At 48.5% G+C, this 14,380-nt stretch overlaps 1 protein-coding gene across 1 annotated transcript; it reads right to left on the reverse strand.

Annotated features, from left to right (window-relative positions):
- Positions 1-3,896: 3,896 nt before the first annotated feature.
- LOC131560201 (olfactory receptor 14J1-like) lies at positions 3,897-4,661 on the reverse strand (the record flags this gene model as incomplete). The annotated part of the gene is made up of 1 exon (XM_058808869.1): positions 3,897-4,661. A coding segment is annotated over one exon (765 nt), but the record flags the coding sequence as incomplete, so codon positions are not given.
- Positions 4,662-14,380: the final 9,719 nt, after the last annotated feature.

Genomic DNA, 14,380 nt, shown 5'->3' on the forward strand with positions numbered 1-14,380 from the left:
CCAGGCCTGCCAATGCATGGGCACAGAGGCTGGTGCTGGCAAATGTCCTGGGCCCCCTCCCTGCTCTGTCCATGCCACCAAGGGCACACAGCAGCCTCCTCTCTGGGCCACTTGCCTGTTTGCAATGCCTTGCACAGGCGCTGGCCCTGCCCCACAAGGCCTGGCCTGAGAACTGCCCCTGCACGCTCAGCCAGGCTGAGATGGACACTGATGGTTTCTGGGCCAGGCTCTCTGAGCCCAGCCCAGCTCCCTGCAAGCTCTGCCAGCTGCCCTGAGCTCTGGGCAGCACCAAGGGCCTCTCCCCAGCCCAGCCCAGCCGGCTCTGGCCCCACAGCTCTGCTCAGGCCAGGCTGCTCTGGGCACTGCCCCACAGCCTCAGCCCCTGGCAAGGGTGCAGCAGCAGCTGCAGCTGCCACAGGACTCAGCCCCAGCCATGGGGGAAGGTGCTTGGCCAAGGCCAAAGGAGGCTCCCTGGCTGCCCTGCTCCCCTTGGGCTGAGGTGCTGAGAGCTCTGCAGCCCCTGCTGCCATCCCATCTGCCCAGGGCAGCACAAGAGCCCCAGCCTTGGGGCCCTCAAGAGCTGCTCCTGCTCCAGGCCCAGGGCCCATGCCAAAGCTGTGGCAGCCAAAAAGCTGTGCCCATTTCTGTTCATTGCTGCTCTGTTTGCGATGGATCCTCAGCCACTTGGAGGTTGCTAATGAATTTTACTCCTCCAGAGACCTCTTCTTTCTTGAGCTCTTCAGTTCAGGAATCCAATTACCAAGGCTGATAAACATCTGTTCAAAATACCCGAACAAGAAAATGCCCAGGGTATATTTTAATTGTTCAATTCTTCTGTAGTTATTTAGAAATATTTCAATTGTATTCAAATTTAATATACTATTTTGAAAACAATGCAGACTTTCCACTGTCATATTTTTTGAAAAATATTTTTGCCAGGATTTCTTCTCCTGAGAAGCTAAGAAGCCTCAGAAAAGAATGAAAACAATAATTATCAGATTGCTTCTGCTGTGTTTGCTGCTTTGGAATGTGGCCAGGAGGCTGTTAACCAACAGGTGCATGTTTGATTGGTTTCCTGTGAATTATTTTTACTTAATGACCAATCACCATCAGGTGTGGTGGCCTCTGAGGAGTCTGTCATGATTTTTTGATTATCATTCTTGTTAAGCCTTCTGTCTGTATCCTGTCCTATCTTTTAGTATGGTTTTAGTATAGCATTCGGTAATGTAATGTTATATAATATGACATGACATGACTAACAGAACATAACATAGCATAGCATAGCATAGCATAGCATAGCATAGCATAGCATAACATAACATAACATAATATCAGCCTTCTGAGAACATGAAGTCAGATTCTCATCTCTCACCTCATCCTGGGGACCCTCACAAACTCAATACAGACAGAACTGTTTTGTCCTGCTTTCTTTTCCCGTTTATAAATTGATATCAGCAAAGTCCAATTGATATTGATCCCCAGCACCTTCAAATTCAGTCTGAACAGATATGAAAATCAAGGCTCTCCAACAGGCTGACAAACAAAATCCTTTTGTCCCACCTCCGCAACATTTCCCTCCAACCCCTGGCACTCCTATGGATCAGGAATGGTGTGGCCAGCAGGACGAGGGCAGGGACTCTTCCCCTGTGTTGGGCAATGGTTGAGCAGCACCTCAAGTGCAGTGTCCACTTCTGGGCCCCCCGATTTAGGAAGGACATGGAGGGGCTGGAGCATGTCCAGAGAAAGGCAAAAAGGCTGGGGAGGGGTCTGGAGCACAAGTGCTATGAGGAGCAGCTGAGGGAGCTGGGCTGTTTATCCTGGAGAAGAGGAGGCTCAGGAGAGACAAGGCAGTATCAGGGCACAGGTTGGACTTGATCTCCAAAGCCTTTTCCAGACTTGCTGATTCTGAAATTCTCTGGAACCACCCTTGCAGCAGTTGCATGATGAGCCCACGGCTTCCTCTTCAGGAGCTCCAGCAGCCCAGGTCCCTCAGCTTCTCCTGTCAGCTCCAAAGCCCATCCTGTCAGTCCTACAGAGCCTCTGCAGCTCCTCCTCACTGCCCAGAACAGGGATCCCCAGAGCCAGACACAGCAGCCCAGATGTGACCCCCTGGCCTGGGGTGCCTCTGGCAAGGGAACAGCACCAGGCACTGCAGGAGCCTGCAGAAAATTCCTGCAGCACTTGTAGGATGATCCTGCTGCCCAAGGGACATTCCCATGCTGCCAAGTGAGGAACTGCAATGGGGAGTTGGGCCAGACAGGAAAGGGCAAACAGGGATGGGCTGTTTGCAGGGGAGGGAACCAGGCTGGGCAAACAGGAGGAAGAAATTTATACCAGAAGAGTAAAGAAAGCAAAGGGGAAGAAAAGGAAATACTGAGGGCAGTTTGGGGGTGGCTGCCAGGCAGCCCTGGCTCTGAGCAACAGCATCTGCAGTGGGACAGGAAACTCCCAGCTGGTGGAAACAAACTTTCTGGCTGAGTGCAGAGGCCAGGACAAAGCTGAGTGGTTTCCCTGGTGTCCCCCAGCCGTTTTGGGCCCCAGGGGCTGATGGCATTTGTGCTCCCTCAGGTTCATGTCCTCACAGCAACAGCATGGGGGTGCTCCCCCTGCTGTGTACAATGCAAACAGGGGGTGCTGAGCCAGTGCTGCCGTGTCTGTGCCTGCAAGGATGGGGCACCTGTGTGAGCTGGGGGAGAGGCCAGGGCTGCAGAGGGGGGATGTTGTTGGCAGCTCCATGAGGACTCTGGCACACTGCCCTGGGCTGTCCAGCACACTGGGGATGGGTCAGCCCCTGCTCTGCTGCTCCTTCCCTTCTGCTCCAGGGCCCTTGCAGAGCCCCAGCCATGCTGTTTGCCCCCAGCCTGCCCACAGCCAGCCTGGGGCTGCTCACGGGGCTTTGCTGTGCTGAGCATTGGCCTGGGTGTGTTCTTGAGAGAGCCTGGGCAAGGAGCCTGGAGCCCCCAGGGCCTGTCCTGAAGTGTCAGCGCTGCGCCAGCAGTTCCCATGGCCTGTCCCTGCTGCAGCCCTGGCACTGCCACCCCCAGGGCTGTGCCTGACCCCGAGAGCACTCAGGCCCTGCAGCAACACCAGGGCCACCAGGGCAGCGGGGCAGGGCCACGGCAGCAGCACTGGCAACACCAAGTGCTGCTGCTGCTGCTGGGCACAGCTGCTGGGCCAACACTGATCTGCCCCCAGCTCTGCACACAGACATTGCTGCTGCAGCTCCAGAGAAGGCAACAAAAGGGCATCTCTGCAGAAAACTCTGCTGGGAGATCCTTTAGTTCATTTATAGCCACTGAGAGTGCAGCCCCTCATTGACACAGTCTGTGACCACAGGGAAGATGGATAGAAACAAAATGAGAAATGGCTTTAATAATGACATTTCTCTGTGAACAATATAGTGGGGCTTGACAGCTAGCTTACAATGAAAGCTGAATTCATAGATGAAATAACAATTGATGATTTAAGAGTCTATCCATAGCAAGGAAGAAAACAAGGCATCTGCATGAGAACAGATTATAAAAGATACATGCAAATTTTTGTAAGCTAGACTAGGTGCATACGTAAATGTGTATATGAGCCTTATTAAATTTCTGTAAAACTTTTGCGAATTATATTGATACTAATAGCTTTACTCGAATGAATATAAGAAGATTTTGTGATGTAATTAAGGACTTAAAATGATGCTTTGTTAAAAGCATATAAACTAGAGAACACACAATATAAAAACATTTTCTTCTTTGATGCAAATCACGCGTGCGTAGGTCACATCCAATCCAACAATATCAGACATGATTAAAAAAGTAAAACAAAGAAAAAGAACCTCCAAATGAAACCAACAAGAAGTATCTAAAATGACTTTTATTACAAGTGATTGGAAGAAATGGGCCAGAAGTTTAATGTTTCCAAAACAATCCAGTCATCAGTCTCCTCACAGCAGCCTTGAGCTCCTGGTTCCTCAGGCTGTAGATGAGGGGGTTCAGGGCCGGAGGCACCACTGAGTACAGAACTGAAAGGGCCAGATCCAGGGATGGGGAGGAGATGGAGAGGGGCTTCAAGTAGGCAAATGCTGCAGTGCTGATGAACAGAGAGACCACAGCCAGGTGAGGGAGGCAGGTGGAAAAGGCTTTGTGCCGTCCCTGCTCAGAGGGGATCCTCAGCACAGCCCTGAAAATCTGCACATAGGAGAAAACAATGAACACAAAACAGACAAATGCTAAAGAGATGGAAAAAACAATAACCTTAAGTTCCCTGAGGTAGGAATTTGAGCAGGAGAGCTTGAGGATCTGGGGGATTTCACAGAAGAACTGGCCCAGGGCATTGCCATGGCACAGGGGCAGGGAAAATGTATTGGCTGTGTGCATGAGAGCATAGAGAAAGGCACTGGCCCAGGCAGCTGCTGCCATGTGGGCACAAGCTCTGCTGCCCAGGAGTGTCCCATAGTGCAGGGGTTTGCAGATGGACACGTAGCGGTCATAGCACATGATGATCAGGAGGAAAAGCTCTGCTGAGATGAAGAACAGAAAGAAAAAGAGCTGAGCAGCACATCCTGTATAGGAGATGTTCCTGGTGTCCCAGAGGGAATTGTGCATGGCTTTGGGGACAGTGGTGCAGATGGAGCCCAGGTCGCTGAGGGCCAGGTTGAGCAGGAAGAAGAACATGGGTGTGTGCAGGTGGTGGCCGCAGGCTACGGCGCTGATGATGAGGCCGTTGCCCAGGAGGGCAGCCAGGGAGATGCCCAGCAAGAGGCAGAAGTGCAGGAGCTGCAGCTGCCGCGTGTCTGCTAATGCCAGCAGGAGGAAGTGCCTGATGGAGCTGCTGTTGGACATTTGCTGTGCCTGGCCATGGGGACCTGTTCATGGGAAAAGGATAGTGAAGGGTTAGAGGAGATCCCTGTATTCAAAATCAAAGCCAATTCCCATACACCATCCTCTGTAATACACAGACAGTGTCTTTAGTTTTTTTAGTTAGGAGGTTTTCTATATATGCTCCCCCATATCTCTGCTGCTGCTCCTGCATATCAGAAACCCTCAGCATTTCTGAGGCACTCTGGGAGAGCAGAGAAAGTGGAGACGGGGAGGAGAGATGGTCTGTCACTTCATTCTGTTTGGAGTTTGTCGGGGCTTTCACTGTTCTCAAATGGAGAATGTTCACACTCCCACGTTTTCCTTAAAATTCCTCAGGTACTCCGGAGAGCAGATGGATGCACCACAACCCAGCTCCACATTTGTAGACAAGGGCTCACATTGCTCATTTCAACAACCCAGCATCATTTCATTATCAGAACACCTCTGCCTTTCCCCATCAATCCTATAACCCAGAGATGTTACAGGACAGGTTTGCACCCTGCTTTGAAGCTCCAAGCTTGGACTGAAATCTCAGAGGGACTTCCAAGTGTCCTTATGATGGCATCGGATGAGGAAGATGCCGCTCCTTCCCTGGCTGCACTGACAGCATAGCCCAGAGCTGGGCACTGGGGACAGCATCATCCTGAGCCAGCTGTGCCCCTGCCAGAACCCCCAGGGGGGGGCAGCTGCTCCCAGCCCTGTGCTCTGCAGAGGGAACTGGGCCCAGGGCAGCAGAGCTGCTCCACGGCTCTGCTGCGTCTCTGCCTGCACAGGAAGGGCTGCACGCCTTGGAGCCCTGGCCCTAAGGGCAGAGGCTTGACTAGGGCACAGGAGGGAGGGAGCTTGTTCAGAGGGAGGGGCTGCACTGGAGGGGATCCTGTGGACATCTCTAAACTCTCCCTGCCACAGCATTTCTGGGTTTTATTTTCTCTCCTTGCCTGCTCTTCTCTCTGCTTCCTGGGGATTTTCCTCCTGCAGGTGTTCCCTTGTGCCCAATCTCTCCCTGTCAGCACTCACAGACCCCAAATCTCTGGGCACTCTCCCTGGCCTGACAGAACCCTGCCTCTTTGCAGGGCACTGGCGTGGATCAGGTTCTGTTTGCAGCTTGGAGAAAGGACAGCTCAGACTGAGCCTGATGGGTCCAGCAAAGGCGATGCTGGTGCTGTCCATGGGCAGAGTGGCTGAAAGAAAATTAGATATCTCCCACTGATCACTAAAAAGTATGGTTTGCATTGTCTCAGGCACTTGTCAAAATAAATAATAAATAATTAATAATCAAACTTTAATATTTATCTCCCCCTCCCTGCCATTGTCCAATATTAGGAAACTGAATAAAATGTCTTAGGAAATTACCTCATTTTTTACAAAGTCCTTGTCTTGGAAATATTCTATGACGGATCAGAAACCGTCAGCATGTCAAGAGATTCAAGAGCATTTCACCTCCCCTGTACCAAAAATACCCAGAGTTGTACTCACAGAGTCTGTAGGCATTGGGATGTTCCAGCATGAGGAGACGGCTCCAGGAGCTGCAGCTGCATTGTCCTGCAGGCAGAGGTTCCTGTGCCAAGGGCTGGCAGTGATTCTGCACCAGGCACTTCTCAGCACCTTCCCAGCCCTGACAGACTGAAGCTCTCTGTGCCTCTGTGCTTGCCCGGAGTGGCTGCAGGCAGTGCCCCAGCCCTGCTGGGCTGGCAGAAGAGCTGCTCATCAAGAGAAATGTGCTTTTGAATCTCTTCTTGGTTACCAGGAACTGCCTCTGTGCCAGGAGCCCAGCCCAGCTCAGCAGCACAGACACAGCACAAGGAATTTAATGAGCCTCTGGGGCTTTGTGCTCAGGCCCTGAACATCAGTCCCTGAGAGGGAGATGAAGAAACTTCTCCAGAGCTCCAAGTCAGAATCCAACTCCGAAGTTTCTTGGACATTTAATGGGTTCCTCTGAGGGACACAACGGAGAAAGTGCCCCCAGGCCCCAGGCAGAGCAGAAAACTTGAGGCAGTGATGACAGGTGGGGACAAAGAGAAGTCAAGTCTTGGGGCCCTGGGGCACAGCAGGGTCTGTGCTACCAAGGGCTGTGAAGAGACAACTTGTCCTGGGGTCTTCTGGCACAGCTCCAGCCAGGCTGGACACTGTCAGCCCCTTGTCCTGCCCTCAGCATCACCCCCCCCCAGCCCACATCCCAGTGGCCTCAAGGATCTGCTGGAAGGAGTCCCTGGGGAGCCTTGCTCAGCAATGGCCCTGGGGGCTCCTTCATGCTCCCTACAGGGACTGCAGATTTTTCAAAGGACTTTGGGTTTTGCTTTTGCCTTAGAGTCTCTGAGAGGTTTGTGCAATCCTGGCCTCCAATTATCTGCTGCAATTAGTCCCTGGAGAGGCTTTGTCAGTAACAACACTGAGCGGGGCTCATTAATACTTCAAGGTACTTCAGTTATTTTAAGGTACTTGGTGTTTCCCTTTTGATACAAACTCTGTGAGAGGTTTGTGCAATCATGGCCCCAATTATCTGCTTTAACCAGTCCCTTGAGGGCTTTGTACTGACACTCAGTGGGGCTCATTAATGCTTTGAGATACTCAAGGTTTTTAAGGTAGTATGGATTTTTCCTTTCTACACTGAATTTCTCAGAGAATTTTTTTGCCATCCTGGCCTCCAATTCTCTCCTCCAATGAGTCCATGAGGAGCCTGTGTTGGGGATGGACCTCAATGAGACCCATTCATGCTTTGAGACACTTTGGGGTTTTTCTCTGACTTTGACTCCTGGAAAGGTTCGTGCAATCTCCTCTCAAGCCCTGATGTTCAAGGGCTCAGCTCCAAATGCACCATGGGGCTCATTAGAATCGAGCCTGTGCTGACAAACCATGGCTCTGCCTTGATTTCTCTCTGGTCTGGAGCAGTTCTTTAGGAAGTATTCCTTTTACAGTTATGGAGAATTATTTTAAACAGCTTCTAAGAAATATGTATTCCTGTTTAAAGGGTGTCTTTTATTGCTGTTCTTACTATACAAGAGGTGACTGCAGCATTCTGTGATTGATATTGATCCAGGGTCTCTCCTAAGTTGGTCTGGCCATGTCAGGGAAGTTGTACCTTGGAGCTGACCCGGTGTGGACAACCTTGCCCTACATTCCCCAACCCCATGTGAGAAACAATTTTTAATTTCAAATATTTTAAATGGTTTATTAAGGCCATATCAAAATACAACAGAAGACTGAATAAAGAAAAGAATACAGCACCAGGAGCAAAGGATTCAGTCACTGTGTGCTCATCTACAAAATGGATGTTCTGTCTTTTACACCTCTAGCCCCTCCCAAGGTCTTTTCAATCGACTCCTTCTTCACTGTCCAGTGGTGGAAATCACTGTCTAACATCTTGATTGGAGGTCAGGGGCTGCCATAGTAACAAGCCAACCTTCCCAAATGCCCCAACTACTGAGGCCATCCTGTGATAACAATGCAAGGGGGAGGGGAAGGATAACTATACATCTAAAAAACTTTTCTCAACATATATTTAATATTCACTCCTTAATTATGATAGTCAACCATAGAATTACTCATCTATAACAAGCTCCCCTTTTCTTTTTCTGTAAGTCCTTTTGCATGAACAATTAGGTAAAAACTTTCTCTCTCTCTTGAATGAGTCATACCAGCATCTGTTGATGTGGGCAAGGACAGTGCGACAGGAGAAAAAAACTCAGGTTTTCCTTAGACACACTTATTTGGAATGGACAAAAGGGCATCACAGAGGTCCAGTATGGCTTTGAGTCCCATCTGCCGTGCCTATGTGGCTGCTAGCCATAGTCAGTGTATCTTAGGGGTGAGTACAGAGGGCAACTCGGTCCTGCCCTCCAGTCCCTGTTGAATTAAAAGGCAACTGAGCAATGATAGAGGTCTCGTATGGCCTTTAGTCCCTTCCTTACCATGCCTTAGGGGTTCCTACCCACAGCAGGGCTATGGAGCCTTCTTAGTAGTGAACAAAGGGGCCAACCTGATCTTGCCCTCTATTCCTTGTCTTACTTCTTACGGATGCTGCCCCATTATGTTTTACAGTCCTTTGTGTACTTCTCAACAGATGCTGGTAATTCTCACCCACTAAAACAGGAAGACAGTTCTCGAGCTGTTTGGTGGAAGCTTAACTCTACTTTTTGGGTGTCTTGGTGCTTTCTGGGTTGTCTTTCAGTCTCTGCTTGAAAGTCAATCTTGTTTCACCCAGCCTGGATGTTATACTCCATTCTTTGAGTTCTTCTATGGGGCCTTTGACTCTGTTGGCACGAGTCCATCCCCGCTCTGCAGTTTGCGTGGCCGATTTGGTGGTGAGCAGTACCTGAAAGGGACCTTCCCACTGAGGAGTTAGAGGCTGATCTCTCCATGGCTTAATCATCACCCTATCCCCAGGATTAATATTATGGATTCTGAAATCCAGGGTGGGAGTTTGAGGAATTGTCCCTTTATGTCTTAGCTCTTCTAAGGTTTGTGCTATAGACATAACTTATTTCTTGGCATTGGCTTCCCTTTCCTCATAGATGGCAACCTTCTGGGGTGAGGTCAGGAAGGGTAACCCAAACATCATTTCATAGGGTGACACCCCCAGATCTGACTGGGTTTTGCTTCTAATTCTTAATAAGGCCAAAGGGAGACATTTTATCCATGACATTTGGGTTTCAGTCATTAGCTTAACTAGAGCTCTTTTAAGAGTTTGATTCATTCTCTCAACCCAACCGGAGCTCTGTGGATGCTGTGGAGTGTGTAATTCCTAATTTTCTTCCAAGGCCTGAACAACTTTTTGCAATATCGTAGATATGAAATTAGTTCCCTGGTCTGAATCAATCCTGTTTGCCATCCCATACTGGGAAATGATTCATTCTAGAAGTGTTTTCCTCACAACACTGGCATTGGCTTTCACAGTGGCTACCACCTCTACCCAATGAGTCGCGTGATCTACTATCACTGGCAAAAACTTTCCCTGTTGTACCTGGGGAAGCTCAGTAAAGTCTACTTGGATATTTTGTAAGGGCTGTAAGGCAGTTCTCACCCTCCTCTGGGGGTTTTCCTCATGATTTTCTTATTCACTTGTTGACTTATCACACACTGATCTGTTACTTGCTTAGCTATTCTGAAAATTCCTATGCATCCCCAGTCTCTCAGAAACTGATCACTTAGCGCTTCTGTACTCCAATGTGTTGTTCCATCTATGCCTTCTAGCATTTTCCTGGCAAAGAGTTTATTCAACATTTGCCTCCCATCTGCTAATCTCCACTTCCCTTCATTATCTTTCTTCTCTCCTGTTTTGAGGAGCTCTTCCTCTTCTGTCCCACTCAATACGGGGACTTTTTGCATATGTCTCATGGGTGTTAATACTAATCTTAGTTTTTCTGTGTCTTAAAACTGGTGTCAGACCCAGAACTACCCCAAATGTGCCCCAGAAATGTCACCAGGGACCCCAAATTGGCCTCTTTTACCCTGTCTGTTAAAATTATATAAAAGATGACAAAAGGATTTAAAATAGGACTGATTAGCATAAAGAAGGAAAAATCAATAGCCACACTGCTCAATTAATTAATGAAGGGAATTGTGTTACTTAGAAACAATGACCAATAAATTTTTTGCTTGCTAAAAAGGTATGGACTTTATAATATTAATTATAAAATTTGGTATTACAAATATAGAATTATACTATTAAAATAAGAAAACTAATTATAATTTTATCAATTCAGTTTTTTTTTTTTTTTTAAGGGGAAATGCATAATTATTTTTTATGTTTTGGGATGTCAGTCTGTTAGAGACGGTCCAAAGATCCCTCATCTGCCTCACAGCCACCATTAAGGATGGAGATTGAAGCCCTCCCCAAGAAGTGAGACTGAGACCCTTCAAATTCTAACCCAGGGGTGCTAGCCTGACTGGAGCAGGATGTCTGCCATGGGAAGCGGGATGTTTCCCTTAGGAACCAGTCCTGAAACAACGGGCCCCGCTCACTGCTGGCACTGGTTTGTGCTGTTCAGAACTGAACTGTCTGTACCTGTTCCCAATGGATTTATTCTCCACTGTTCCCTCCATGTGCCGTCCTGCTCCCCTCCCGGCGGTAGATTATAAAAGAGCCTTGAGTTAACCAAAGACTTTGAGACTCTCCCCGACATGACCAGACAGATCTATTGGCTGGACCATGAGGATTTCATCTCTCTGTTGGCAGCTATCCCCCCGCTCCTTTTCTCTGTCTCTCTGTCCTTTATCTCCTTTCTAATCCTTGTGCTGCATCTGCTGTGGACACTCAATAAAAGGTGCATTTGTTTTGGTTAATACTGAAAGTCCCTTGCTGTGTGTCTTTGCGCCCTGAGATCAGTGAAATGAACCATCGTGACCCCCCTTGTACCAGGGGATTGTGACACAGCCTGATGGGGTTGCTGCCCACAGCATGTGAACGTGATCTTCTTGGTGGCAACTGCACTGGTTCATCTGATCTTGCTTTCTGGTCTCTGTATCCCAGAATTACCTGTGCCACCTGCCTTTCTTATATTGTGGTTCTCTGTAGTTCCTTCAATAGTCAGCCCTTCTTAAGTTCACTCTTGGAATAGGGGATCATCACCTCCCCATATTAGCGAGTGCATTTGAATGCACTTGAATGCAGCATTCAAAATATGGTCCCTGTTTTTAATTTGCTGGGGAATCTCTGTATTTTCTACCTCTGTTGAGGCTGAGATTGAAGGTACTTGAGATGATATTTGGCATTCATATTCAGGTGGTGTTTGTTTCTTATCAGTGACACAGCCTCACAAGCATGAGTTCTGCAGCCTTTCATTTAAGGCACAAAATGGCTCCCTGTCTCTTGTTACAAGGCCTGGATGGTGCCAAGGAGACCATGGTGATACTGGGGGTCCAAGGAGACCGTGGTGACACCATGGACATTCATGGAACCATGGGCATTGTGACACAGCAGGGCTTCATGGAACCCAGGAGTCAATTGTGACTCTACCAAACCTCATGGAACCAAGGGCCCATTGTGACCCTGAAGAATTTCAGGGAACCGAGAGTCTCTTGTGGCACAGGGGGTACTCATGAAACCATGGAGACCATTTTGAACCTTCAAGGCCTGATGGAACCAAAGGGTCATTCTGGCACTTCTGAGCCTTGGAACCAAAGAGACCACAGTGACACAGTGGGGCTCTGTGGAACCAAGGGGCCGTGGTGACGTTAGGGAGTGTCATTGAACCAACTGTCCCCGGTGACACTGCAGGGCCTGATGGAATCATGGGCACCATTGTGACACTACAGGGTGTCATGCAAGCAAGGGGCCATTGTCACACTCTGGGGCCTCTTGGGATCCAAAGGCAGTTGTGATACCATGGAAATTATGGCAAGTGTGGCACCATGAAACCAAGGAGACCATTGTGACCCTACAGGACCCCATGGAACTAAGGATTCATGGAACAGTGCAGGACACATGGAACCGAGGGGCCATTGTGTAGCTGTAGACCCAAAAGAGCCCATTCTGACACTGTGGGCCCCCATGGATCCAAAGGTCCATTTTGACATTGCAGGGCCTCATGGAATCCTGGAGACCATGGTGAAACTTTGGGGCCTTGTTGAATGAAGTGGCCCTGCAGGGCCTGATGGAACCAATGAGACCCCATAGAACCAAGGGTCCATTGTGACCCTGTGGTACCATGGTGTCGTGGGTTGACCCAGGCCAAATGCCAGGCATCCATGGGGGCTGCTCACTCACTCCCCTCTGCAGCTGGACAAAGAAAATTTAATAAAGGGTTCATGGGTTGAGATAAGGACTGGGCAAGATCACTCATCAAATACTGTCCTGGGAAAAACAGGCTTAGCTTAGAGATGTGAAATTCATTTATTGCTAACAAAATCAGAGCAAGAAAAGGGGAAATAAAATATGCCCCTCAGCTCCCTCCTTACTGCTCTACCTCCCACCCCAGCAGTGCAGGGAGATAGGGAATGGGGGTTATGTTCAGTTCATCACCCATGGCTTCTGGCCCGGCTCAGGGAGAGGAGTGGTTCCCCTGCTGCACCGTGGGTCCCTCCCAAGGGAGACAGTTCTGCAGGAGCTTCTCCAATGTGAGTCCATTTCAGGGGCAACAGCCCTCTGCAAACTGCTGCAGTGTGAGTCCATGCCAGGGACAACAGTCCTTCCCAAACTGCTGCAGCATGGGTCACTCTTCCAGGGGGTGCATTCCTCCAGGGACAGGCTGCTCCAGCCTGGGAGCAGGGCCCCTTCTCTCCATGGCTCTCCTGCAAGGTGCCTGGGTCTCCAGTGCCTGGAGCACCTCCTGCCTCTCCTTCTGCACCGACCTTGATGTCTGCAGAGTTGTTCTTCTCACATGTTCTCCCTCTGCTCTCCTCTGACTGCAGTTAAAACTGCGCCACAATCTCTATTTTGATTTCTTTTACAATCTGTTATCGCAGAGGCATTGCCACCATTTGTAACTGGCCCAGCCTTTGCCAGCAGCAGGTCCATCTTTGAAGCCACCAGGAATTGGCTGTGCCAGACACAGTGGAAGCTTCCAGCAGCTTCTCACAGGAGCTGTCCCTGTGCCCCCCTGTGAAATACAAAGCTGTGTTTTGTGTCAGGTACATACAGGCAACTTGTGTATTTGTGATTGTAATATGTCTGGAAAAGGACCATGGGACAGTTATAAAGACGAATTCTAACAATTACTGAGGAAAGTAAAGCATGGAAGAAGGCCTTTGAACCTATCTTTTGTTCATAATTAACCTTTATAAGTCTTAAGTTGATTTAGGAGCATTTGAATTAAAGCTTTAAGGATGTTACTCTTTGACATTAACTTTCTTCTTGTAGCTAAGCCTGAAAGAGTTTTGCAATAATAACCTTTTGAAGTATAATTTTAGAATATTGCTTGTAGTAAGGATCTTTGAAACTATAGCTTTATAATATATATAAAGGAAACATGCTTATCTCATGCCTTAACAAAACAGTGAAAAGCAGCTTAAGAAAGGAAGATGAACATCAACTCAAGATTTATAGTTTTGACCAAGGGAAGCTGGACATCATTGTTATGAGATTTATAGTCTCTGCAATAAAAGGTGGATCCACATCTGGAATCTGGACCACACCATCTGGGAGACTTCTTCCTTCTTTCAGAAACCGAACCACCACCATATGGGGACACTCCTTTCTGGGATATATCTTGATAAAAACTAATTCACAATAGGTATAGAATTGGGATGTAAAAATTTGGAATAGAAACTGCTGATGAGTAAAAATTCGGAATTGGAACTGCTGAGAAAGCTGATGCGTACCCCTATAAATACCTGTGAGCCTCAACTATCGGTGTGCAGTTGGAGAGAAAACTTCCCCCACTGTACCCAGCGCTGTATTGCTCATAATTTAACATATTAATTAATAAATTGATTTCTGCTTGAATATTGGCCTAGTCAAGCTTCTTATTTATAACACAGTGCCCAGAGGATGCTCAAGGGGTCCCTGTACCTCATGCCCTGGGAATGCTTTGGAGCGGCTGGAGGGGTTGTTCCAGTCCCTGTCACCCCAGGCCATTCCCCAGGGGGTCTCCATC

Source organism: Ammospiza caudacuta, chromosome 7 (genome assembly GCF_027887145.1).
Source record: "Ammospiza caudacuta isolate bAmmCau1 chromosome 7, bAmmCau1.pri, whole genome shotgun sequence".
In the NCBI taxonomy this organism is placed as follows: Eukaryota; Metazoa; Chordata; class Aves; order Passeriformes; family Passerellidae; genus Ammospiza; species Ammospiza caudacuta.